This window comes from Ruditapes philippinarum, unplaced genomic scaffold (assembly GCF_026571515.1).
Source record: "Ruditapes philippinarum isolate M1 unplaced genomic scaffold, ASM2657151v2 ctg64_1_1_1_1, whole genome shotgun sequence".
In the NCBI taxonomy this organism is placed as follows: domain Eukaryota; kingdom Metazoa; phylum Mollusca; class Bivalvia; order Venerida; family Veneridae; genus Ruditapes; species Ruditapes philippinarum.
In genome coordinates this window covers 486,101-513,979 of record NW_026859760.1, presented here as the reverse complement: position 1 = coordinate 513,979, position 27,879 = coordinate 486,101, and the positions used below count along the sequence as shown (strand labels likewise).

The 27,879-nt window shown below is 34.0% G+C and overlaps 1 protein-coding gene across 3 annotated transcripts in view; it reads right to left on the bottom strand.

The window, feature by feature from the left end:
• Positions 1-7,095: 7,095 nt before the first annotated feature.
• LOC132757839 (beta-adrenergic receptor kinase 2-like) overlaps positions 7,096-27,879 on the bottom strand; it is a 103,253-nt gene continuing 82,469 nt past the window's right edge. For 2 of the 3 annotated variants that reach the window (XM_060749283.1, XM_060749282.1), the window contains exons 14-19: positions 24,508-24,616; positions 23,920-24,082; positions 22,128-22,290; positions 19,558-19,712; positions 18,806-18,922; positions 7,096-18,173 (exon numbers count right to left, since the gene is read on the bottom strand). In XM_060749283.1, coding sequence (XP_060605266.1) covers positions 17,994-18,173; positions 18,806-18,922; positions 19,558-19,712; positions 22,128-22,290; positions 23,920-24,082; positions 24,508-24,616 — 887 coding nt within the window. In that variant the 3' untranslated portion in view covers positions 7,096-17,993. The remainder of the gene's footprint in view (positions 18,174-18,805; positions 18,923-19,557; positions 19,713-22,127; positions 22,291-23,919; positions 24,083-24,507; positions 24,617-27,879) is intronic. The other variant, XM_060749284.1, reaches the window with a different exon arrangement.

Genomic DNA, 27,879 nt, shown 5'->3' with positions numbered 1-27,879 from the left:
TCATAATATCGTCAATTATCCCGAAAAATACAATTCAGCATTTTTCTCGCAGACAAGAAACTCCATGGGTAAAGATTTCGGATTTCGCAGTGGTATTCAGCAAAATGAAAAGGATCAAATAAAATCATATCTGGATAAACTCAGTTCAGAATTCTTACTCGTTATGATTATGGAAAAATTTGACGAATCTTTAGTTATGTTGAAAAGGCTTCTTAATTGGTCGTTTATTGACATTATTTATCTCAAAACCAACTCACATAAGCATAATCCAATTGTGCTTAATGCTACAGAAATAGCAAACTTTAGAAAAGCAAGCTATTTAGACTATGAAATTTATGATTATTTTACCGAAGAATTTGAAACAAAGTTAAAAACGATAGGAAATGATTTCTACGATGAAGTGAAGATTTTTCAAAATGTTTTAGATCAAGTCCATGATTTTTGCTCGGCAAACGTTGGGAAAGAAGCCTCCTCGGTGTCAGTTTTAAGTTCGAAATGGGATAAACAGTTTGAAGTGAAAACTACCGATTGTCGGCTGATGAAGGCCGGAGAAATACAATTCATTAATAAACTTCGTTCAAATATCATGAAACGACGGAAATAAGATGTAGAAAATACGTTTGTTATTGATGACCCCTTTCATACACCATACAAGCTGAATAAGAATTATTACATTTTACTACGGAAGCGGTGAAATGACATTTTTGAAAAAAAATGCCAGTGTGATGTTAAACTTAAAGGCGTTGAAAATTTTTGAGATGAGCAAAATGCCATGTGAGTGAATCTAAAAATAATAAAAACATGATACTTAGATGCCATGTAAGTGAGCACCTTTCATGCAATGTGGTACAATATTTCCAACTAAAGAATTGATGTATAATGTGCTCATGTCGCATGCACCGAGCAAACGCTCTGTAGCGGTTACTTCCCCTTATAAGCTCAGAAAGAAAAAAAACGTGAGGTTCAAGTTTCTATCACAAGAATATTTTGAGCGATGGAATTAAGCAACGACATGTCTATTTCATAATGCACAGTCGGAACTCCTCGGACGACTTCGATAAGTCTTACAGAGTTGTCGGAGAAAGCCGAGTGATACCGATAGGTGCATGTTGTCATATAGTACAACGGGAATTGTTTGAGCGCATTATGAGATTTATGGCATTCTGTGTCAAAAATCATTGTGAGACATGACACGGCTAAGAAAACATGCGTCCAAACAGTCCAAGTGTATAAACAGACGATATTAGAAATGAGTCACAAGATATTTATAAGCGCAAAATGGCGTTCTTAAACATTTGTGTCAAAATCTAGTTGAATTTTAATGTATATGTAAATATTGAAACCATGCGTGAAACTTCCTTTTTTTCCGTGTGACTTACTTTCCAGAAATTGCTCGTTTTACTTACTTTACATCTGCAAAGAACAATTTTCAGTTCAAGATTTTATATGGACTTAAACGATAAAAATGTCAATATTATGCTCGGTTTTTGGGTTTCTACTGAAGGAAGAAAGCTTATTTTCATTTATTTTGGTACAAAATTATACGGTCTCGAGTCACTTACTATAGCTGCATTTGCGATTTTCACACAATTCAAACAACGTTCTCAAAAACCATAAAACATAGGACAATACACTTGGTATTTATATTTAAAGAAAATTGCCCTGCATATGATAGGAGAAGTTTAGTTTGGAAACGTTTTTCACCTAAATTTATAAAAATAATGACCTTACCGAGGCTCCGAAGTCGCTATTACTTGTTTGTATTACTTTACAGTCACGTGATAACCTCCGGACATTTGTATATAAAATTATATTGTTTTAAACACCAAATAAACACGTTTCATCGATGCCAAAGTAAAAACAAATGATTTGAACAGTGTGTTATTGTAAGTTTAACCCTGCACTCGCTTTCTTTCAACCGTTAAGACCCTGTACTGGGTCCAGCTGTGTGTGTGTGTGTTTTGGGTTGGGTGGGAAGGGCAATTTGCTTGTTTCTAAGGCATGGTTTTGTGTTCTGGTAAAGCTTCCAAAAAGTAAATTATATTAATAGTAATTTATCTGAACCATTTTTGCTTCTTTTGTATTCTTGCAGTTAAATGGACGTCAATAATACTTTACTTCATTAATGACAAATTATTTTACATTACCAGCTATTTTTGTCAAGTAACATGCTCCTAAAGAAGGGGGGAAAGTTAGCTGGACAGGAATCGAGCGCGCCTTCTTCTCTGATAGCTCTTGTTTTTTTCGTGTTTTTTTTATCGGAATGATGATCTTTATAAAGGGAGGTTATTACATGAGGTACAATATTGCGAACAAATTATTCCTCACGTTACATTACCTGTACAAATATTCAAGCTAATGGATGGCCCTATGACTATTTTTATCAAAAACATGACAATCATACATTAACATGTACAAGCACTGTCCCGCAGGCACAGTCACACAGACAAAGACACACAAACACAAATGTCTACGTACCCGCGTGGGGTTTTACATGTAATAGAAAGAGCACCGAAACACGAGGCTATCTGATTTGTTCGAGGGGGCGTAGCCCCCGAGTATTAATCAGATTGCCGAGTGTTTTGGTGTTCTTATCAGCACGTTTCTTGTTGTTACAATATGAAACCCCGGCAAAAATGAACCAATGAACGAACATCTTAATATGACATTTCTGTCGCTTTCCCTGTCTCTGCCGTCACAATATGTAAACCCCAGCAAAAATGAGCCAATCAATAGGCATGCTCAGGAGTGCGGGTAACTAATACCCGCACTCCAGTTAACGCACTGTGCATGTATATGTATACGATTTAACCCTGACACATTTTCAACAGAAAGGTCTCCAAACTATATGATACAAAATGGAGGATAGATAAACACATCAACTTTTAAAATATTATCTTGGACAAAGAATAAGCTTTTCCTCCAATCCCTATGTAAATTTGATAACTGCAGGGCTGACACCTGATTGGACGAAATCATAACAAGGCGCATGGTCCTGGTAATCTTATATGTATAACTATAATTATTCAATAATTTTCGACCGGTGTACATGAGACATTTAAATACTGAAGCATTTACAAGTTAAAGTAAACCAAAGTACACTAGAATTTAAATGTTTGTAGGAATAAAATTAAAAACATTTCTAAGGCATATAATGGGCCTTATAAAAATGGGCGGTTAGTATTAAAATTTGAATGAGATTCATAACAGATATAATATAATACAAAAACGGCGTCCAATTTTTGTCCGGGGCATATCTTCTACACGCATAGAGACATTTTAATGAAACTTCATAGAAATGTTTACAACTATGAGAAGCTATGTCGCACCTATGAACCAAATATCTAGGTCAATGGTCAAGGTAACACTTAGAGGTCATTGGAACACAATTGTCTGGAGCTAAACTTCTACATGCATAGAGGGATTACAATATAACTTGCCATTGTAAGACAGAGTGTCGCGTGCAAAATTAAGGTTCCTGTGGCCAGGTTAAAGGTCACACATAGGGGTCAAAATTGAGATAAAGACATGAAAATGTGTATTCGGACCATTAAGTCATTTGTTGAGGGATTGAAACACAAATGGCCATTGTGCATGACTTCTGGTGTGACACATGTAATTTAGGTTAATAAATGCAAGGTTAAAGGCACTAAAGATGATAAAATTAAGAAATTTTGTCCAGAGCTTAACACCCCAATGCATAGTGGGATTCTAATGAAACTTCATAGAAATGTTAACAACTACTAGTATGTGAAGCAGTGTAAAGTGCATGAACCAGGTCTTTTGGTTAAAGGTTAATCTCACACTTAAGGTCATTGCAAAATGCTTGTCTACTTTACATAGATTGGTCAAAGTTTGTGCACGGGACCATTAATTCATCATTTATTGATGGATTGTAACACAAATGATAAGTATCATGACTACAAGTGTAGCTTAATATTTGCAAGGTCAAGGTCAATAGAGATGATAAAATATCAAGATATTTTCCGGATATTTCTCAGAACATATCTCCTGTTTATTTTGTCTTTTGTTAAATTTTTTATACGTTTTACCTTACCTTAAATGAACTTCTATAACATTTCTATGTGGGGCGATCCTCTTTTTGACCTACGCAAAATGCGCATGCGCGAAAAAATACTTAAAAAAAGTTTATTATGTTTATAAGTTTGTGTACATTCATTTTTTTATCTTTGATATTTATCATATAGGCCCCAAAGCAAATTGGCCAACAAAGTAATATAACGATCGAATTTAACATTCAGCAAAATTTACGCACGCTTAATATTACGATTTCGCACGAAAATCAATTTCCAAAAATGTAATTATATGTACATGTAATGTACTATATCAGGTGACGTCGCTTGTTATGTGAATGTTATCATGAATGCCATTACGTATTTATTTAAATAAAAAGTAGTCCGTCAAACAGTAATGTGTCCGTCCTTCGGCGTTTTCATGTTCACTTATCACTTAAAGAATATCATTTTTTCACAATTTGTTGTAATTTAACAGATACTTTACTCCTGCAACTCAAACCTTTAACCGGAAAAATTAGCCCAACTGTCCACTTTAAGTTTAAGGGAATTCAAAACAACAATAATAAAAACAACAACAACAACAAAGCTGACAACGGTATAGAGCCTGGTCGACTCTATATTGGTGGAAAATGCTAATTTCGATTAGTTCGTACGCAAGTGATTGGATAGCAAAGGTTGATTTCATGTGGTTTACACGCAGGAGATTTGGTCACTTTTATATAAAGTTCACTGTAATAATTAATAAATAACCTCTATATAACTTAAATTGACTATCTGAATAACATTTCAGGTCATAAAAAGGCAGATAAAGAAATGAAAGAAAAGAGCCAGATCAAATATGCACCAAAGGTTGTGTTTTGGTATGTATGTTCACAATCACTTAATACATACTACAGGGGCACGACGTTCAAACCAACAGTCCACATCTCTTTCGAAATTTTACCCAAATGAAACGTGAAGCTGGCACGAAATTCTACGAAAGACCGGTGGGGATATATCAACTTCATGAATTTCTAATTTAATCTTCTTGAATTCATGATTTTAACTTCATGAATTCATGTTTTCAACTTCACGAATTGAACTTTGTGATTCTTGATTTCAATTTCACGAATTCGCTATTTCAACCTTATGAATTTAAGATTCCAACTAAAGTTACAATCTTGAATTCATGAAGTTGAAATGTCCCCACCTGTCTTTCGTAACATTCGGCTAAATGTTTGTTCCTCATTTAAGTTTGAGTTGCAGTGTGAAAATTGCGGAATATTCTAATGAATATTCCCATCTATATCAAATTAAAGCTGAAATTTAAAACAGGCAAGACTTTCAGTTCAACGTTTGTTTTATATGAGACTTGACGCTCGCACGAAATGAAGTTCAATTTTTGTTTTATATGCGATATGAAGCTGGCTCGACATTTAGCTCAACTTGTGTTGTCTATGGAATTTGAAGCTGGCACTACATTCAGCTTATCATTTGTTTTATGTGAGGTTTGAAGCTGGCTCGACATTTAGATCACTTTTGTTGTATTTTATGGAATTTGAAGCTTGCGTGACATTGAGCTAATCATTTGTTTTTATATGAGACTGAATTTCAGCGTTATTTGAATGTGTGTAAAATATAAAATTTGCACATACAGAATAACATTTGCTTTGTGTGAGCTTTAATTTTTTTCGATATTTAACATGTTAATACATGTATATAAGGGTTGATATGTGAAGCTAATGCGACATTACAACGTATTCATCGCTGTGGGTTCGAATCCCGACAGCGACTTAAGATACTTTCATTGAGAGGGTTATCCAGCTAGCTTACGGAACATCGGTGGTTCTACTCAGGTGCCCGTTCGGTCCTGAAATAATGCACGGAAGGGTTTTTACGTCGCCATATGACATGTACTGTGTCGTGTGATGTAAAACCCCATCAATCAATCAATCAGTTTGTATGAAAAAAACTATTTGAAACCAATTCTGCACGTAATAATACGAATACGAAATTTAATTTTGGCACAAATGTTAAGCATCACGAGATGGTGTATTATGCTTGAGCATGACCCAAAAGTCCAGGTCGCTCTAAGAGGTCAAAGGTCAGCAGTTGGAAAATAGTGTCGGGTCCATTACTCTGCCTTGCATCAGGCAATTTTGAAACATTTTCCTACAAAAATAAATGTTAAGCATGATGAGACGGCGTGTCAGACTGCAAGCTGTAAGGTAAAGGTCACACTTCGAGGTCAAAGGTCAGCAGTTAGAAAATCTTGTCCGCACTACATCAAGGGATTTTGAAGTCAGTTGGCAGAAGTGTGAAGCATAATGAGCCATTGTTGTCCTTCAGTTTTTACTTGAACAAAAAATACTTGCTATTTTAGATGTAAAACGTATGGAACATCTATTTTCCGAGTTGTATGCTCCAGTTTTATTTGAAACGTCCACCAATATCTGTATTAATTATTTCACAGTTAGTTAGTTCACATCAATGAACTTGTGTTCTTATTCTGAAGTCCCAAAACAACAACGGTTTTCCCGACTTCATTTTTGAAGTTTACGTGATATAATTTCTAATAGTTATATCTAATGTAGTCGGTCCTTCGGGAGTCCAGCACTTTTAAGTTTTGAGAACTAAGTACCGCTCAAGCCGGTGCTAGGGTTCGTGAGGGATGTTGTTCTTTTTCAATATCCCTTATGTAAAGACTCAATCAAACCGAGTCTGCAATTTTCATTTAATTTTGCTGTGTTTAATGCTTCCGAGGGATCACTTTATTCAAGATATTTAACATACATGCACGTAGCGCAGACCGAGTAATCTGGCTCATCATGCTTAATGTTTCCAAGGCTACAGAAAATAAATATATTTTTGCTATGATTTTACTTTTCGGCTTTAAGTCGCACAACAATGGTCGAAATGAGATCTCCGTGTGACGCCATTCCGACTTATCAACGGAGCGACAGATTTTTACCTTTTCTAAACTATATGGAGGAACGCCTTGTATGCTCCAAATGGATCTCCAAATTAAAGCAGATAAAAAAAGATTCGTAAATGAAAAGGATAAAAACAAGTAAACTCATTTCACATTTTATAAAACAATTTTATTTCTTGTTTTCATGATCTGTTATACCAGCAGAGAAAATGGTCACGTGTCTGTCAGATTCTATGTCACGGGGGTCTAGATATGGTCACATGACTTCAAAATGACTGACACTGGTTAAAATAATGTGAAATTCTAGAGATTCTGAAATGATAAAAAGCTTATCTATACATGTACATCAATGATGAAGCGTAAGAAACAGTCACACGACCTAGAGAGAAGGGGGGACCAACAAATACACAATATAAACAACAAATACTGACATGAAAAAAGTCATAATCAAATATCTAAATATAGTAACATAAATGTACCATCAAGTCCATCTTTTCATATATTAATTGTCACTATGCAAGTATAGGTTATCTTTCATTGAATTGGGGTTTTGTGGGGGGGGGGAAGGGGGGAGAGGGGATTGGGGAGATGTGATGAAATACTTCTGATCCTCACAAAAAACAGGCATTCTCTACAAAAATACACGCACACAGGAACGCACGCACGCACTGTTGAAACAAATATTTTCAGAAGTAAAGCTTAGCAAAATTGTGTTGTTTCCATCATAATTTGTATTGTTTATGTATACAATCAGAGACTTATCTCACTTTTATTATAGCTGTGTGTCACAATGCAATGTTTACAATGTCCTAAGTACGCGAGTTGGTTATTTGTCATTTAATTTTCTTCTTTCTTTTTTCATCGTTTTCTGGATTTTCATTTCCAACGACCTAGTTTTTAAACTTGTTTCTGAAAGGTGTTTATTGATTAAACTTTCAACACCACTATACAATGTATACGTAACTGTTAACTATTAGAAAAAATAAAACGGTCCTACGTAAGTTCAAAATCAATGTTTGTCAAAGAGTTTGTTCAATTCATACAAAACAAATATTTGGGGAAAAATCATTGTTATCCGGTATTCTATCGCAATATTTAAATTTCAAAAGTAATGAATTTCAAAATATTTTCATTTCTTCTTAATTTCGTTCAATATCCTAATGGTTTTGACCTATTTTTCGTAAGTCTTTCTGGATATTAAATGGACAAATGTACAGACTATTATTGATGGCTATGTAAAACCAGAAGATTTATTCTAAGCTCACAAACAAACAATCTTAAAAAGTATCTGAAATATGTATAAATCCCCCCTGCTTTTCTTTCCGATGTGTGATTTCCTTCACAAAAAGGCGTGACCTTGTACACAGTGGGCGTGACCGTGTTTTCAAAGAGGCGGGTGCTTCTGGACGAAGCATATCATTGATATGATACATAAACCTGTGTAAGTGAATGTAAATTAATCAAAATTAAATATGTTTGATGCTATAACAAAGTAGACAAACCTTAGTGCCAAAGTTATTTTGGAAAGATTTCACTATTAAAAACATATTGTATCCCCTGTACACCTACTGCACAACAGACCATTCATTCAATCTACTTTGAGACAGTTACATGCAAGGAACATTTCCAGCAACTTTCATCCAAACTAACAAACTGATTTCAGAGATGTCATTTTATAACAATAGTGGATAACACATGGATAACATCAAGACAGTTATTCACCAATCAACCCACCCATCCAATAAAACTCAAATGAGAACTATAAACTTTGGTGAGCTTACATTATAAAAACATTTCTTTACAGTAATAACATGTCAATGTATTGATTAACAAAATTGTTCAATAATAATGATTATTTAATGAAACGATCTCCTTTTAAGACTAAAAGTAATAAATGTTCTCTTTTTTTCTTGCAACCATATTTTAACAGTTCCCAGTGAACATCTTACTTTGATCATGAATGATATTTCAAGTGATAATATTTAAAGTTATAAACAATCTTTCAACTGATAAACCATTTTTCAATTTGAAATGAAAAACTATAATTTGTTTTTAAAGTGATAAAACCATTTTTCAAATGATAAAACTATTTTTCATGCGATAAATCATATTTAAAATGACGAATGTTTTGTTTTTAGGATAGACAATATTTTTCAAATTATCAACTATTTTTCAAATGATAAACCATTTTTTGAATGATAAACTATTTTATAAATGATGGGGAAAGATCATTTTTCAAATGATATAAACCATGTCTTCAATGAAACATCTTTATTCAAAGATTTAAACAGTTTTCAAATGATTAACATTTCTTAAAATGATAAACCAATTTGCATTGCACACGAGTTATAAAATGTATGTAAATGAAACTGAATAACTGTTTTTCTTCTGTAATGATAAACTGACAACTTTTAACTTTGAAATGAATAATGATAAACAATAAATTAAAACTTAATGACAATTATTTACTTTTGCGATAAAATAACTTTATGCTCCCTGTAATCTAATTTTGAAATATTAAGAACACATGGCATTTAAATTTTATTTCCCTGATCATATTTTTGATTCTAGTCTTAAGTAATAAAAAAAATCTAGAATTTTATTCCCTCTAAATAATTTGTTTTTTCAAAATGAATCACCTTTATTTACTGAAGTCAATATTGCATTGCTTTTATTTGCCGCCAGCATAAAACAAGGCCAGTCAGTCAGCACATCTGGTACCTTTGACAAGGCTCTTTACTCTGAGTGTGACCCACATTAAAAATTTTCTTATCATGATATCGCAAACAAAAAGTCAAAATAAATGGCTGCAAAAATGGATGATGGACTAGTCCATTAGGAAAGTTCTGTAGGAATTTTTCAAGCTCGGCTACCCGAAGCTTAAACTTTAAATTTTGTTCACAGACATATTATTCCTACATACATACTGCTACCCATGCAAAGTGTATAAATTTTTTCCAAATTTCAGTATCTAGATTAAATATTTTACAAATTGGGTGAAAATTATGACATATTCTTTGTTCAGAATTGTGTGGGACTAAGTTATTTATAGCTGTGTAAGTTACTCTATGTGATTCCACACGTTTCAAAAAATATATGTTACTCCAATTTTACTAAAATCAAAATTTAATGTAACACATAATTTAAACACAAGTTATTTTCACAATAAATAGTATAACTGCAAGATGCAAAGTCGACATATAAAAATTTTGTCATATGGGTAAAATTCGTAAACATTTTGGTTGTTTTTTAATAATAAATGTATACACACAAAACGCTATCAACATAAATCACTACTCATTCTTGTGTTATATTGATATATGTCATATCCTCATTAACACACAGATATTTAAAAGTAGCTGTGTAGTCATAAACCGATTTATGTCATGTCAAAATTGGCATATGTGTAAAATACTTCTGACATTAATTCTCTGCTGGTAAACCAACTACATGTATATTGTGTACCAGGGTCTTTCACAAGACCCTATGAGTACTCTTAAATTCTTCTGAAATGCATGTTTTACACTGAATAATCATCACCTTAGTGCAATAACTGATTAACTCCTACTAAATTTAGAAAAGACATAACTCGTTACTGCGCTAAGGTGACGACTGATAAACATATCCAAACAAAATTCATAACAATAAACTTTTAAAACTGTCCAAATTCTTTCATACAATAAAAACACAACTATCTCCAGCTTACCTCCCTTGTCTCAAAAAAGTGCACATCTAAGTATATATACTAAATGCCAGTCAGAAAAAAAAAACAACAACCAAGATCCAATTCATTTTTTTTCACCCTTAACCTGCTGAATTTCTTAAATGAACTTGTCCAGCTTCCATTTGCGGAACTGTCCATTCTCAATTTTTGGGGATATCAAGATGAAACTTGGCATTACAACAGGGTATGGGCTCACAAAATTAAACACTGGCCATATTTCTGAAATTCATATATTTTCTTTTTATTTCAAGGCTTAAAAGTGCATATCTCCAGATCCTTTTTTTTCAAAAAGATTATACAAAAAAAAAAAAAAAACGTGAGAAAAATTGATTTCACTAATACTCCAAATCAATGATGATAATCAAACAGTAGATTTCAAAAATTTTATAATGAGCCCTAATTGATTTTGTCAAATAAATCAAAGGTCATGAGGGGAATTTTTCTGAAAGTTTGTTCACCATGTCATAATTCCTAAAAAAAGAAAAAAAAAACAACTTAAATTTGTCTTAACAAATGGTGCAGGCAGAAAATAAATATATGTATATGGTCTTTGCAAAGATAAACTATAATGACTTTTGTGTTCAATTTCATGTAATGTTCAATAAACAGATGTGAATGAAAACTTACGCCACCTTGACACAGTAAACGAATGTGTCAACGGCCGAAATATGAATTACTACAATGTTTTCACGGCCAGTTTGTGTACAGTGTAAACACAAGAAAAAAGCATGTAATACAAAATTAATTGTTACAAAAATCAAAAGTACTTTACTTGACCATTTACACTGGCATTTACTGATTTGTCCATTATTATATAAAATTTTAACCTTCAATGTTAGAATTATAATTATTTCCCCATTAAAACATTATTTAAAAGTAATGATTTTTTACTGCACACCAGAGTATAAATTTACATTCTCTATAAATAAGTTATACACAACAAGATTTAAACATTAGGATAGTTCAAGTTGTGATCAAAATTTTCATGAAAAGAATTATTAAACAAATAGTGACAACTTAGCAGTGTGTAATTGAATATTTGCTTAGTTAATAACCCCACGAATAATACATGACAAATACTACACAGTCTGAAAATCTATATGAACTGGAAAAGATACATAAAATGTCAACACACAGCGCCTGCAACAAGTTTTCATGTATTTTTTAAACAGCTGCATGCCTTCTGATTAATGGATTCAAACTTTAAAATTTACATACAGAGGTTGAAAAATGAAATGTTAATCTATTCGTAAGGCTTAAAAAACTTCATATGTTATATACATGTATATGCAAAATTTGACTGATGTTTACTATTTTTCATTCACTATATCTCTGACCAGTTAAAAACAAAGTAATGGCTATTTCTTGTGTGTTTTCCGACACATTATGTGTACAGTAATTTTATAAGGATAGTTCGCTACTTTTACTTATTTGAATTTGTTTTGTTTCGTTACAACAATATTTTACTATTTTAAACACTCTAAATTCACACAAAAAAGTAGCGGGAATCTGGAGGCATGCTTCTTTAATAACATAATTTGATTTAAGATGAACAAATATTTCAATAATTTGACCGGCCTTTTAAATGTTCCTCTTAACAAACACAGTAAAACTAACACCTTTCGTTTCCTTGATGATTAATGATAAATACCTTGCAAATTTTATTTTCAGATTTCCATATCCATTGCAATCATACTGTTCAAACTCTTACCCTGCGTGTATCAAAAAATTTTTACCTTAGTCACCAGTATAGAGTCGGGCCAGCCAGACCACAACCCTATGCACAGTCTGACCAGGCTCTATACTGTTGGTAGCTCCAGTTTATTAAAATCCCTAAAACTTGGAATGGACAGTTCTGAATTCAAAGCAAAGCCAATCCATTACATGAATTCAGGGGTGAAGGGTTATGAGACCATACCATAAATGTTACAATTTGCAGACGACAATTTACCAAAAGCAAAAAAATGGCCGCCTATTAATAACAGATTGAGGGCTACACTTTATGAAATATCCCTGTATTAATGGAAATTTATACTATCACCATCATCATGTTTCTTGGAACACATGTCAATCTTTCTATTTTTAGCAATAAATATTATTTTTAGTAACACATTTTCAAAAAAAAAATATCCCATCGTGCAACATTCAAAATGGCTTACATCATCTGTCAATGAAAAAATATATATATATTATATAAAAAAAAGAAAGAAAAAGTAACCAAATAAAAAACAAGGAACACATTAAAAATTAATTCATAAATAACAATTATACATACAAAATACGAAGGAACAGTATTATTTACACCCAATTATAAAATTTAAATTACTAAGATTATTTTACAAAATGCTATAAATTCATAATAAACATCGTTAAAACAACAAACAGTCTATTTATATACATGAACAAAGAAATTATGATCAATGAAATGTCAAATACAATATTCATTTACTCAATGCAAAAGATAGTCAAATGCAAACACCCGTCAGAAAATACGATAAAAAAGCACATCAAAAACAGTAATTATGTTATTTTCCTTGTAATTTCTGACAGGTTTCAAAAATCTTACCAACATTAACATGGCCATGATTTGGCAATTGTTCAGGCCATAAAAAGAAACCTAATATCACCTTAAAGCAAAAAGCCTAATTCTTGGTTTTTTCAATGAACTTTTCTTCCTAAGTTAGTAAGTAGTGTGGGAGAATTTTGTTTTCTACATTTCAAAAAAAAAAAAAAAATGTGGTGAAACAAGTTGCAAGTTACTTGTAAAAGTATTGTGTTTCATAAAAATTATAAATCAGATCTAAGTAACTGACTGTGCTATATTCCTTGTCGGTCTCATTAAAGTGTGTCACGTTTAAACACGTACAGTCGGTTTTTAACTAAAACCCATTTAGAAAATTTAATAACCAGTAAACAAGGTGTTAGTATTAGACAAAGAGCCAAGAAATTTTTTAATTGATTGTAAACCTTAACATAATTTTTATAACAAGATATGACATTTTGCTTGTATTTCGATTGTACTTAACAATGTATTTTTTCCGATCCCCTGCTATCTGATCGCGAATGGTACGGCTCAACCGAAAAAAGGTGAAGTTCTATAAAATACAAGCAAAATGTCATATCTTGTCATAAAAAACAACAAAGTTAATAAAAATGTTGAAAATCTAACAATTTTATTGGTATGGTTGGTTAGACGTTTAAAACGTTTTTTAGGTAACCGTTTCAACGGTTATCACTTTTGCTGACAGTGACACCCCTATTCTCATTAAAAAGGCAAATCTTAAGGTCCGGAGACAGAAGGAGTTAATGAGATAAGACTATAGTACCTTTCAATGGTTATTTATTACAGATATATTTGCAATGCAATCCAATATTTTATATATCCATAGAGTTTCAAGAACCATGGAATTAAAGACCATGGAATATATATATTGCAATCCAACATTTTATTTAATCCACAGTTTTAAAAAAACCATGGAATTTAAGACCATGGAATTTACATATTGCAATCCAACATTTTATATATCCACAGAATTTAAAAAACAATGGAATTAAAGATCATGGAAAATATCTATTTTACAAGTAAGTCAATATTGTGAACAAAGGGGTGGGTTTTTTTTTTCCACTGAAAACAACTTTGAACTGTGGTTGGGCTTGTAAGTAACTATTATGGTCATTTGGCAACTTTCCAGCTTTTACTGGCAGAGGTAGACCTTCTCTCGAACTCAGAACCTACTGATGGTAGCAGATTCTAACCCATGCAACCAGTGAAGACCATGATCAGCCAGCACATCCATGCAGCCTGCCTGTGGTCCGCACTGTTTGCTATTCAGTTAGTACACACATGTATTTTGAATTTTCCCTGAAAAACGATAAATGGTTTTGTCCGTATTAAAAGATGGAAAAAGATGGACTAGAAATTCCAACTCGGGGGGTTACATTATTTCGAACTAGTTTGAACCACCAACCTTTTTACAAACTAGCTGGTCATTTTTACCACATAAAACAAATCAACCGAAAATTAAATGTCTAGGGACCGATGGACTGACAGCATCGTGTCATGAAAAATTACATTTTGTATTCTAGTTTGTATAAAACATATTTTTTATTCAAATTTATACCAGTGATAACACACTGAAGGTGATGAAAATACGAATGTTAGTAAAAAAGGTAAGTTAAAAGTTAATGGCATCTGATTGTGAGATAACCAAAGAGCACCAAAAGTTATAGCACTACGCAAGATTGTACAAAAAAACACTCGGAAAAAGGGACAAGAAAAGTGAGTGGTGGGCGGAGCTTGGAGTGAAGTCTTAACACAGTGATCATCGAGTTAGCGGGAAAAAAATTATGAGAATCTGTCTTAAAAAATAAAACAAAATCTTTCAGTATTTTTCTTTTTGACATCATCTTAATTACATAAATAACATAATTATATCCCTTTTCCTACTAGACTTATTTTCTGGGTTTATTTCTTAGCTAAAAGAAATTGGTAATTCTTTCCCCCTAAATCAGTAGTTTTACATGGGTGTGCATTCCGCTTCATAAAAGAATCTAAGGTATTGAAATATTCATAAGAAACAAACTGAGGCGCATGTTGAACACAAATAAACTTAAGACTTTTCTGACGTATCTACATTATTTCAGAAAATATGAGATTTATTTCTCAGAGTAAAAACACAATATCAATAATAATGACAAAACTTGGCACAAGATTTGTGTAAACACATTTCTCATGCACTGAAAAGCATGACTAGATTTTGTTTTTGCTTATGTATTGTACAGATCACAATCTTACGGCAAGCAAACAAACAAAACACAAGAGGCCCAAGTAAGCCTACATCGCTCACCTCAAGTAACTGAAAGGTACATAAAAAGTTCTGCAGAGCAGGATCATTTCATGAAACCGAAGCCCGAGATCCACAATTTAAAAATTTTGTAGAAAATTTTCCAAAATGTGTTCCGATTTAAGTTAATGAAAAAAAGCCATTATTTATCCCGAGGGCCACGATTTATCTATCTTTTCAACAGGATCACAGTAGACAATGCAACAAGCTAAGTACCTTAAGTTTTAAGCCATTTAATTTCAGACAAAACAATTCAAAATTGACTTGAATAAATATGTCTATGTGAACTATATGGCCACATTTTGACCACAGGGACAAAACTCATATAACTATTGTAGAGGTCCACTGCACAGCTTTTTACATGTTTTTTTTATTGGTACAATTCAGTTTTTTTTGAAGATTTCAAAAGTTAAATTTTAAAATCTATTTCTAGATCTCATAATCAAATCTTTTTTTTCAATCTCATGATCACATCTTTTTTTCCCCGATCTCATAATCAAACCTTTTATCAAGTCTATTTTCATATTTCATAAACAAATCTATTTTTAGATCCCATAATCAAATCTTTTTTTAGATCTCATAATCAAATCTATTTTTAGATCTCATAATCAAATCTATTTTTAGATATCATGATCTAAACTATATCATAGAACTTTTGTAACGGACCACATAAGTATTACTTTGGTGAATTTTGTTCATGATCTGGACCTTTGTTCAGGAAGAGTTGTTCTTTACAGATATTGAGAACAATAAAATACAATGCAAGACAATGGACATCAGCCAATCACAATATACTCAACATTCAGCACTTTGTGCTCAAGTGAGCTAATAACTCCAAACCAAACCAGATACATGTATCGTCACATTAGTGCAGTAACGGTTTAACTCCTCATGTAACCTAATAGGAGTTAAACAGTTACTGCATTAAAGTGTCCATATATCAATATCAAGATGATATGTTGATAAATACAAAGAAATGATTATGCTTGATTAATTACTGTTTACTCCAAAAATACTAGGCGACAAAAAAATTGGCACTCCAAAAATACTAGGAGAAACATAGTTAAAGCAATGAGATTCAGCTATGGACACATACTGTCAAATTTGTGTAACATGTAAAGGGACAAAAACTGACCCTTAAAAAAAACTAAATGAAAAAATATTCAGCTGGGAAATTTTGCCAATCTTTCAATTTTTTTTATTGCTGTATGAAAACTGGACTCAGTAGTAAATATTTGTCTCAAAATACTATTTAATCGTTTTAATTTCTTCCTTTTTTCACCTTTTCTTTGTAACAATTGCCTCAATGGGCCTTGATCACTCGCTAGTCTAAATGTAGAAGTAGATGTGTGGGAAACCATGTTTGACCAAAGGGCCATAATTCATATTACAATGTTTGTAGAATTCTTGACAAAAAGAAGTTTGGACACAGCTGCATACCAAAGATAATGACTTTTCAATTTTTAACAGGCAAATATCTCAAAAGCTTTTATCTATACTGTCCAAGTGACCCCTAGAACAGGGTCATTTTTTTCTTCCAAAATCTTTACTTATGATAGGCCCAAAAAACAATGCTGAAGAATTGCTCCCACAACTTGAACCATAACATAACTTTGAAATAACATCTTCAAGATTTATGTGAAGTTTCGTCAAAATCTACAGGACTGCAAGATATTGTGAAATAAGATTGGCGACAGCCCATCACAAAAAGTCACCTCTGATTGAATTTGTGCACAGGTGAGCTCCAAAAATGCACTTTTAAATAGAAAAACATGTGCACAGCAAATATATTTATCTCCCTAAGTCAGCTTCATTTCCAACATTATCCAAAAAAAAGAGAGATTCATAAGAAGAGAAAAGAATGTTCCATTATGGACACAAGGGGATATTAAGACTGTTCTATATTTATCTTAACAACAATTATACAACAAAATGCGTATGTTTATGTTTTCTCACAGTTGGGACTGATAAATATTCATTCACCTTTCAATTCAGGAATTATTCATAACATTTCTATAAATAGCAACGATTTTACATTTCTATAAATAGTAACGATTTTTACCCTAATCCTCCTGAAACTGAAAGTGGACTATTCCCATCAATGAGAGAGGTGAGTCCATATTTATATGAAAACAAGGTTCAACAGATCTTTCTAACAAAGCTCTGTCAAATTTCTCATCCAATACCACATTCATACTATAAATATCTGTTAACATAACAACACAAAAAAAAGACATCTGTTAATTCAAAAATTTGCTAAGAAAAGAAAAGAAATCTCCTCCAATAATTTTATCCCTCTGGTTGAACAGGAGCAGTCTGATCTGCCAATCAAAAATGATCATCATGGTGATAGCTCCTCCCTTTTTTCATAGCAACAGAAAAATAACCAATCACATTCTACTTTACATTGATAAAACCATTTCTTCTATTTTTAGACTTTCTATTTTTAGACTCAAACTAAAATCCATCAGTTGTCCCTAACTCCCATTACTATTTCTATGCTCTAATGGTGGTCTGAAGTTGTCCGCATTTGAACTGCTATTAATTTCTGCTCCGTACATTTTGCTAGCTTTTTTGTTCATGTTTGCCATAATCTGAGTCGACAATTTAAATCCATTTAGAATCTCATCCTTCCATTGGTTGATTAAAACTTTATCCTGGAAATTAAAAGTTTAATATTATTCAAGGCATTTTTTAAAAAGTAGATTCTACTGTACAATGTACTCTTTATTATTTTTCGTTTAAGATCAAGTTAAATTTCTCCTTTTTTTCGGTCAAGCTTCAGATTTACTATTACGCTTTGTACTAGCAAGATGATTGTACATTTTATGTCATTTTAAAATTGTTACACAATATTTATGAAATTGTTACATCTAGAGCATTAACATCATTCTGTTGACTTGACCTAGTGACCTAATTATCCATCTTGACAAAACTTATTTCAAGCTTGCGTACAGATTCTATGAGACAAACAGTATCAGGCAAGATACCAGTCAGTGTGATGGAAGTCAGGCATCAAATTCTTTTTTCAGTCACTCGTCCTGCAGGACGAGTAGCTTCTAAATCCAATGTGCAGGCAACATTTATCAATGTCCTGCATCGAGTTTTTTTAAATTCTACTAGTAATTATGAGCGGACAAGTGGAATTTTTGATCTCTGCTAGAAGGCAGAAATGAACAAACCGGCAACAATATGACACTTCTAATTCTGTTCTAGGGTAGTTAACAGATTTTCATTTCATTCTCAATGGGTGTGGCAATGATATAAAATTTGAATAATAAATTCATACCGGTGAGGTAATAGCAAGTTTCTGTTCATTTTTTAAGACGAGAACAATACAGTTGTCCGTCTTGTTGATTTTCTGGAATTCTGGGTAAATTTCCTTTATATCAAGCATGGATACCAGCTGAAAAATAAAGAAATCGTGAATAATAATAAATGTTATCTTATTTTCAGTATACCATCATTCTAAAATTCTTGCACTTTTGTAATGTCACATTTCAATGGATAATCATGATGTTGATATAGTTTTATATACACTGCTGCTGTAAATTTATTAAGAAATCCCACCTTTATCTTTTTAAAAAAAAAGATGCTTGCTGTATTATAAATTTGTTATAAAGATTTCTGACAGGTTATATGACCATATATAAACAGTCATTTTCAATATAACCCAAGCCGCTATTTCCAAACAAACGTTTATATATGGCTGTATAATCTTTAAACTACTAATATAACATTTATTCACAATCTACTTGGCATGTTTAATTGGGTAAGAAAAGAATGATTTACTGTTATCTTGTTTAACGGGTTTAAAGTCACAAGAACACTGTAATGATCATATCAGGACTTTCCAGCTTTATTGGTGGAGGAAGACATTTAAGGTGCCCCTCTGTGTACCAAAGTAGAACCACTGTCACAGTAAACTAGCTGGATGACTTCCTCACATAAAAGAATTCAACAGAGGACCAAATTATTTTGATAATTATCACTACTAAAAGGACTCTGAAGGCATGTTCAGGTGATAAACAAGTGCACAACCTCCACGCCTTTCCCTCTCACGACCTGCCCATCACGGTTTTTATGATAAAACTCAAGTCTGTTCGGGTATAATTTTAGATGTTTCTTCTGCCATGTCTGTAAAAATGGTCCGCCAAGTTTCAACACTTCACCCTCTACTATACAGTCAGTAGGGCCTACAAATATAATAAATGGAATACAAATAAACATATCTAAAAATTTTCTTTTTTCTTTTTTTTTTTCTTCAGAATGGAATTGTTTGTCTTTAAATGGGGCTTTACAGATGTCTTGCCTTATAAGTAAGCTTTAAATGTTTACTTTAGAAAATAATGTCGCATAGACCCTCTATATCTGTCACTGTCATATTGCAATGTTTAAACTTTACTACTGGAGGAGGTCATTCAGTGCCCATGCATTCATTGTATCAGGCACATGTTGGCACCTTAATAGAACCACCACTGACCTTTCATAATCTTGGAAGAGTTTCTTCCTCACCAGGAGCTTGTGATTCAAAGTCAACCCAGGCAATTCAAATTCAATTTAAAGGCAATTTAAAGTCAATCAATTAATCAAATTTAATATTTTAAACACTTACCATGCTGCTTAGCGACTAGGTAAAAATTTTAAGGTTTGACCATGCATATATACATGACGTCATTTGTATTACACAAACATAGTCTAAAGATATGCTAAATGTTTGCATTACATTACAACCCGGTCAATGAAAAAAAGTTTCCTTTACTTACTGTAAACAAGATATGTTTGTAAAACATGTATGCCCCCTATCAGCAGCCAATAAGTCATGTGATAAGGTTATTATGCATGACATCTGACCCAGTGATCAAACAATTAATAAGGGTTATCAAGTATCTACTGGTCATGACCTTAACCTTTGACTCCTTGACCCAAAACTCAATAGGGGTCATCTGCTGGTCATGACCAATCATCATACAAAGTTTGAAGTTCCTAGGCCTAAGCGTTTTTAGTTAATTGATCGGAAACCGTTTTTACCTACAAGGTCAATGTGACCTTGACCTTTGACCCCTTGACCCCAAAATCAATAGGTCATCTGCTGGTCATGACCAATCACCATACCAAGTTTGAAGTTCCTAGGCCGAAGCGTTCTTTAGTTATTGATCAGAAACCGTTTTTACTTACAATGTCAATGTGACCTTGACCTTTGACCCCTTGATCCCAAAACTCAATAGGGGTAATCTGCTGGTCATGACCAATCACCATACCAAGTTTGAAGTTCCTAGGCCTAAGCGTTCTTAAGTTATTGATCAGAAACCGTTTTTACTTACAAGGTCAATGTGACCTTGACCTTTGACCCCTTAACCCAAAACTCAATAGGGGTCATCTGCTGGTCACGACCAATCATCATACAAATTTTGAAGTTCCTAGGCCTAAGCGATTTTAGTTAATTGATCTAAAACCGTTTTTACCTACAAGGTCAATGTGACCTTGACCTTTGACCCCTTGACCCCAAAATCAATAGGTCATCTGCTCGTCATGACCAATCACCATACCAAGTTTGAAGTTCCTAGGCCTAAGGGTTCTTTTGTTATTGATCAGAAACCATTTTTACCTAAGAGGTCAATGTGACCTTGACCTTTGACCCCAAAATCAATAGGGGTCATCTACTGATCATGACCAATCACCATACCAAGTTTGAAGTTCCTAGGCCTTAAAGTTCTTTAGTTATTGATCGGAAACCGTTTTTACCTACAAGGTCAATGTGACCTTGACCTTTGACCCCTTAACCCTAAAATCAATAGGGGTCATCTACTGATCATGACCAATCACCATACCAAGTTTGAAGTTCCTAGGCCTAAGGGTTCTTTTGTAATTGACCAGAAACCGTTTTTACCCAAAAAGTCAATGTGACCTTGACCTTTGACCCCTTGACCCCAAAATCAATAGGGGTCATCTACTGATCATAACCAATCACCATACCAAGTTTGAAGTTCCTAGGCCTCAAAGTTTTCTAGTTATTGTTCGGAAACCGTTTTTGCTTACAAGGTCAATGTGACCTTGACCTTTGACCCCTTGACCCCAAAATCAATAGGGGTCATCTACTGATCATTACCAATCACCATACCAAGTTTGAAGTTCCTAGGCCTAAAGGTTCTTTAGTTATTGATCGGAAACCGTTTTTGCTTACAAGGTCAATGTGACCTTGACCTTTGACCCCTTGACCCCAAAATCAATAGGGGTCATCTACTGGTCATGACCAATCACCATACTACTGGTCATGACCAATCACCATACCAAGTTTAAAGTTCCTAGGCCTAAGGGTTCTTTAGTTATCACTCGGAAACCATTTGGTCTACGGACCGACGGACCGACAGACCGACGGACCGACAAGTGCAAAGCAATATACCCCCTTTTCTTCGAAATGGGGGCATAACAATTCTTATTTTGGATATGTGATACAAAGAATATAACATTCATGTAGCTTCATTACTAAATTTATTGAACTCGTTGAATAAAAATAACATTATGCTCGCAAGATGCTCGTACGATATAACATTATTCAACTCATTCAATAAATTCCCTATTGAACCATACTCATTCAATATGTATCATACCATCTTCTAATTCATCAATCCTGGGTTTCTGCTTCTTTTTCTGTTCTATTTTATCTGTTTCAGTGTTGATTGCCTCAAACACGGTCTCCGCCACTTCCTGTTGCCATCGCTCCGAAACAACCATTGGGAAATTTTTGTATAGTTCTTGATCAGCCTCAGTTAACTGAAATGACAGACAATAAACAGAATGTACAAGTCCTTTTTCTTAATTGATTAAATAACACTAGTTGCATGGACCAGTGTTCTTATAATTTGTCAAGGTTCAAATTTGACATTTTCAGATTTTCCAGAAAAATAGTTTCAAAAATGTTAATTAAAAGAAATTGTGAACAGACGAACATAATTTGTATGATGCTCTCTATACAGCTAATATATAATTACCATAATATTTTAGAATGAAATAATTGTTTGATTGTTTTTTTTTTTTGGTTTTTATGATGATTTGAACAGACATGTATATTAGCAGTCAATTCACCTATCCGGCTTCCTATAGAATTATCCTTTACCATGGTCATACATGAACAACCTTTGTAGATGTGAACAATGGTCCAACAAAAGAATTGATAAGACCATGGTTAACCATATTTGTGGGGTAATGATTAATCCTTTGTAAGAAAGGGTATTCTAATTGTAGGAGATCAACACACCTTCAACAACACAGCAACAACTTTGAAATTCTTACCAACAGACAAAATGTGTAAAATACTACAAATTTTTAAACATACTTTACAGAAAATCAACAAATTCTCCCAAAAAAGAGCATTTTATGGAATTCTAACAAACTCAGCAATTTCAAGATTTGTTTAAAAATGATCTGTGTCTGATTTTGAACATGACATAACTAAAATTATTAAACCATCATCTCTTGTTTCTTTGATTTAACATCAAATTACAACAAACTTCCCATTACAGTAAAACCTGTGAACAAGGGCCTTCCAAATAAAACACCAAACATGGTCTTTATATACAAGTGGTCTTTATTTGGAGGTTACTCTGTTCAATTTAATCAATGACAGGTTGTCAAAGAGTGGGCATTATTTATAGGGTTATCTTAATTCAAAGGTGGCCTTTAACACGGGTTTTGACTGTACTACATAAAATACCACAATGATACTGAAATTTCAGAGTTATAGAATTTCAAACAGAAATCCATATTTTAATGAGGATCATGTTACAAAATTAAAAGAAAATAAAACTTGATCAAACTGGAAAATTAAGCGTCTGAAATTGTGTCTTTCAATAATTTTCTTTTGCTGAAGTACACACTGGTTTGAATGACATAATTCTTCTTTCTCAGACTCTTTTTATCTGGAATTCTTAACAATGAAAAAGTATGCAAGAATTTGAAACTCTTTAATACAATATAAGAGTTCTTAAGTCCTGTTGTAAAATTTTCTTTCTGTCATATACACAAATATATTTTTGCTAAAATTTACTCGCTTTGATCAGTGGTAAAAACTACTCACTTTGATTTGTGGTAAAATTATTCACTTTGATTTAAGGTAAACATACATGTGAACTTTTTTCAATGATCAAGTGGGAGATTTCTCTTCAAAAAGAGGGAGATTTTAGAATTTACAATAAACAAAGAAGGAAGTATTGACATCAAAAAGAGGGAGAATTCTTTAATTTGTGAAAATACCCCTTATTGTAAGAAAAATCTGTGAAAATATGGCTGCAGAAAGTGGGAGTCTCCCGCTAAAAGTGGGAGAGTTCACATGTATGGGTAAAAGCTACTCACTTTGATATGTAGTAAAATTACTCATTTTTATTTGTGGTAAAAACTACTCACTTTAATTCCTTTGGTATCCTCCTCATCAAATGAGCCGATATCAAACGCGTCTGCTGCGTTCACCTCACCTCGTGGCGGTATTAACGGTGGTGGGTATTTCTGCAGGTACACCTGATTCCAGTCTATGGACTTGAAAAATGGATGTTCCTTCACTTCTTGTGCTCTAAAGACATGAAACGAAATTTCAGATCAAATCAGAACCAACACAAGGTTACCATAGTAACATACAGGAAATTGTTATTATTTTTACGGATAACTAGCCAGTAATTACCAATTTCGACACAAGTGACTGACGACTTATTCCAAAACAAATTGGAAAATAAAGACATTGTAACAGTGCCCTGGCAAAGGACAATTAAATCATTTTTGACACAGATTAACTTCCTATCTTTTTATGAAGATATTTGGGGACTTGTTTAGTTTTTGCAGATAAAAAAACTCAAACTTTTAAGTAAAAAGAAACCAAAAATAATAAGTTTTTGAGAAATGAAAATAATAGCATTTCTGAGGCATAATGGGTCTTTAAGGAGCAATTTTCCAAATAAGAATGCGTTTTAGTCGATTGGGAAAAACAAAACATGACTTCACCCTCTTCCTTGACACCCTAGTCTCTCCTCTACGTCGCGACGCAGCAATCCCTCCAACAAAGATTTCATCTCGGGTGACATCGAGTCTGGGAGATCAACATTCTGTGTCAGTAAACAAAAAAATAAAAGATATTTGAAACATCACTAGTAATAACAACTAGAGACATCACACAGTGCTCTAACACTGAAAGGGGAGGTAATCATTATACAGGTTTCATAAACACTGAAAGAAGAGATAATCAGTATACAGGGTTTATAAACACTGAAAGGGGAGGGAATCATTATACAGGTTTCATAAACACTGAAAGAAGAGATAATCAGTATACAGGGTTTATAAACACTGAAAGAAGAGGTAATCAGTATACAGGGTTTATAAACACTGAAAGGGGTGGTAAGCATTTTATAGTATTTATAAACAATGAAAGGGGAGGTAATCATTATACAGGGTTCATAAACACTGAAAAGGGAGGTAATCATTTTACAGGGTTCATAAACACTGAAAAGGGAGGTAATCATTTTACAGGGTTAATAAACACTGAAAGGGGAGGTTATCATTAAATAGGGTTTATAAACACTGAAAGGGGATGTAAACATTTTACAGAGTTTATAAACAATGAAAGGGAAGGTAATCATTATACAGGGTTCATAAACACTGAAAGGGGAGGTAATAATTATACAGGGTTTATACACTGTAAGGGAGGTTATCATTATACTGGGTTTATAAACACTGTAAGGGAGATAATCATTATACAAGGTTCATAAACACTGAAAGGGGAGGTAATCATTATACAGGGTTTATAAACACTGAAAGGGGAGATAATCATTATACAGGGTTTAAAAACACTGAAAGGGAGATACTTTTATTATACAGGGTTCATAAACACTGAAAGGGGAGGTATTCATTATACAGGCTTTATACAAACATTCAATGCTAAAATTCAAGCACCTTTTTAAAGCATGTTTTCTCATTTTTAAATTTTCATATACTACCCATCACAGTTTATTGGAATCTTATATAAAAACACACACATTTTATTGAAATTTCATGAACAACCCAATTTATTGAAAATTTAAAAACAACCCACTCTATCAGAAAATTATGAACAACCCATTTTATAAACAACAACATTTACATAACTTAGGTACTTTAGTCTATTTCTATCAAATCGAAGATACACATAAATAAGCTACCGAATACAGACAGCTTAATTACCCTTCAAATGTGAATCAGTAACATTTACTCATGCAAGAATAGCATTAATGCACTTCATAAAAAAATGCCACGGGTTCACTTGTGTTTGTTTTTGCTAGGTTTAGACAGACACAGTTCAACAACATTTCAATCAGCTAATGATTTCCAAGAATCTATATCAGTCCTAACCAGTTTTTTCTGTCAGTAATTACCGGCTTCTTATCATCAAATCATAACAAACACAACAAAACTGTGATGGAGGATGAATAAATAAAGCTGTGTAGTCTAATACCATATTCTAATGGGTAAACAAATGCTTTGCATAATTATCTGTATCCAAATATATCTCTGCTGATCTCATAGAACATAGTGTCACCTTAGTGCATTAACAGGTTAAGTCCTCTAATAAGAGTTAACTAGTTATTGCACTAAAGCGACAATAGGCTTGACAGTTCAAGGATTTTTTTCCGTTATTTTTTTGGCTGGGTTTGAAGTGAAACTGACATTGTGGAGCTCATAAAACTTTCCTGCTGGATGAAGACCTCAAATGCCTAGAGGGAGGCCATAAATGCCTGGTTGAAGAGTTCAGATACCTAGAGGAAGGCCATAGATGCCTGGTGGAAGAGTTCAGATACCTAGAGGAAGGCCATAGATGCTTGGTGGAAGAGTTCAGATACCTAGAAAAAGGCAATAAATGCCTGGTGGAAGACTTCAGATACCTAGAGGAAGGCCACAGATGCCTGGTGGAAGACCTAAGATACCTAAAGGAAGGCCATAAATGCCTGGTGGAAGACTTCAGATACCTAGAGGAAGGCCATTGATGCCTGGTGGAAGACTTTAGATACCTAGAGGAAGGCCATTGATGCCTGGTGGAAGACTTCAGATGCCTAGAGGAAGGCCATTGATGCCTGGTGGAAGACTTCAGATACCTAGAGGAAGGCCATTGATGCCTGGTGGAAGACTTCAGATACCTAGAGGAAGGCCACTGATGCCTGATGGAAGACCTCAGATACCTAGAGGAAGGTCATAGATGCCTGGTGGAAGACCTCAGATACCTAGAGGAAGGTCATAGATGCCTGGTGGAAGACTTCAGATACCTAGAGGAAGGCCATAGATGCCTGGTGGAAGACCTCAGATACCTAGAGGAAGGTCATAGATGCCTGGTGGAAGACTTCAGATACCTAGAGGAAGGCCATAGATGCCTGGTGGAAGACCTCAGATACCTGGAGGAAGGTCATAGATGCCTGGTGGAAGACCTCAGATACTTAGAGGAAGGTCATAGATGCCTGGTGGAAGACTTCAGATACCTAGAGGAAGGTCATAGATGCCTGGTGGAAGACTTCAGATACCTAGAGGAAGGCCATAGATGCCTGGTGGAAGACCTCAGATACCTAGAGGAAGGTCATAGATGCCTGGTGGAAGACCTCAGATACCTAGAGGAAGGCCATAGATGCCTGGTGGAAGACCTCAGATACCTAGAGGAATGTCATAGATGCCTGGTGGAAGACCTCAGATACCTAGAGGAAGGTCATAGATGCCTGGTGGAAGACTTCAGATACCTAGAGGAAGGTCATAGATGCCTGGTGGAAGACTTCAGATACCTAGAGGAAGGCCATAGATGCCTGGTGGAAGACCTCAGATACCTAGAGGAAGGCCATAGATGCCTGGTGGAAGACTTCAGATACCTAGAGGAAGGCCACTGATGCCTGATGGAAGACCTCAGATACCTAGAGGAAGGCCATAGATGCCTGGTGGAAGACCTCAGATACCTAGAGGAAGGCCATTAATGCCTGGTGGAAGACCTCAGACACCTAGAGGAAGGCCATTAATGCCTGGTGGAAGACCTCAGATGCCTAGAGGAAGGCCATTAATGCCTGGTGGAAGACCTCAGATGCCTAGAGGAAGACCATTAATGCCTGGTGGAAGACCTCAGATACCTAGAGGAAGGCCACAGATGCCTGGTGGAAGACTTCAGATACCTAGAGGAAGGCCACAGATGTGAGGAAGGCCATTAATGCCTGATGGAAGACCTCAGATACCTAGAGGAAGGCCATAATGCCTGATGGAAGACCTCAGATGCCTAGAGGAAGGCCATTAATGCCTGGTGGAAGACCTCAGATACCTAGAGGAAGGCCATTAATGCCTGATGGAAGACCTCAGATGCCTAGAGGAAGGCCATAA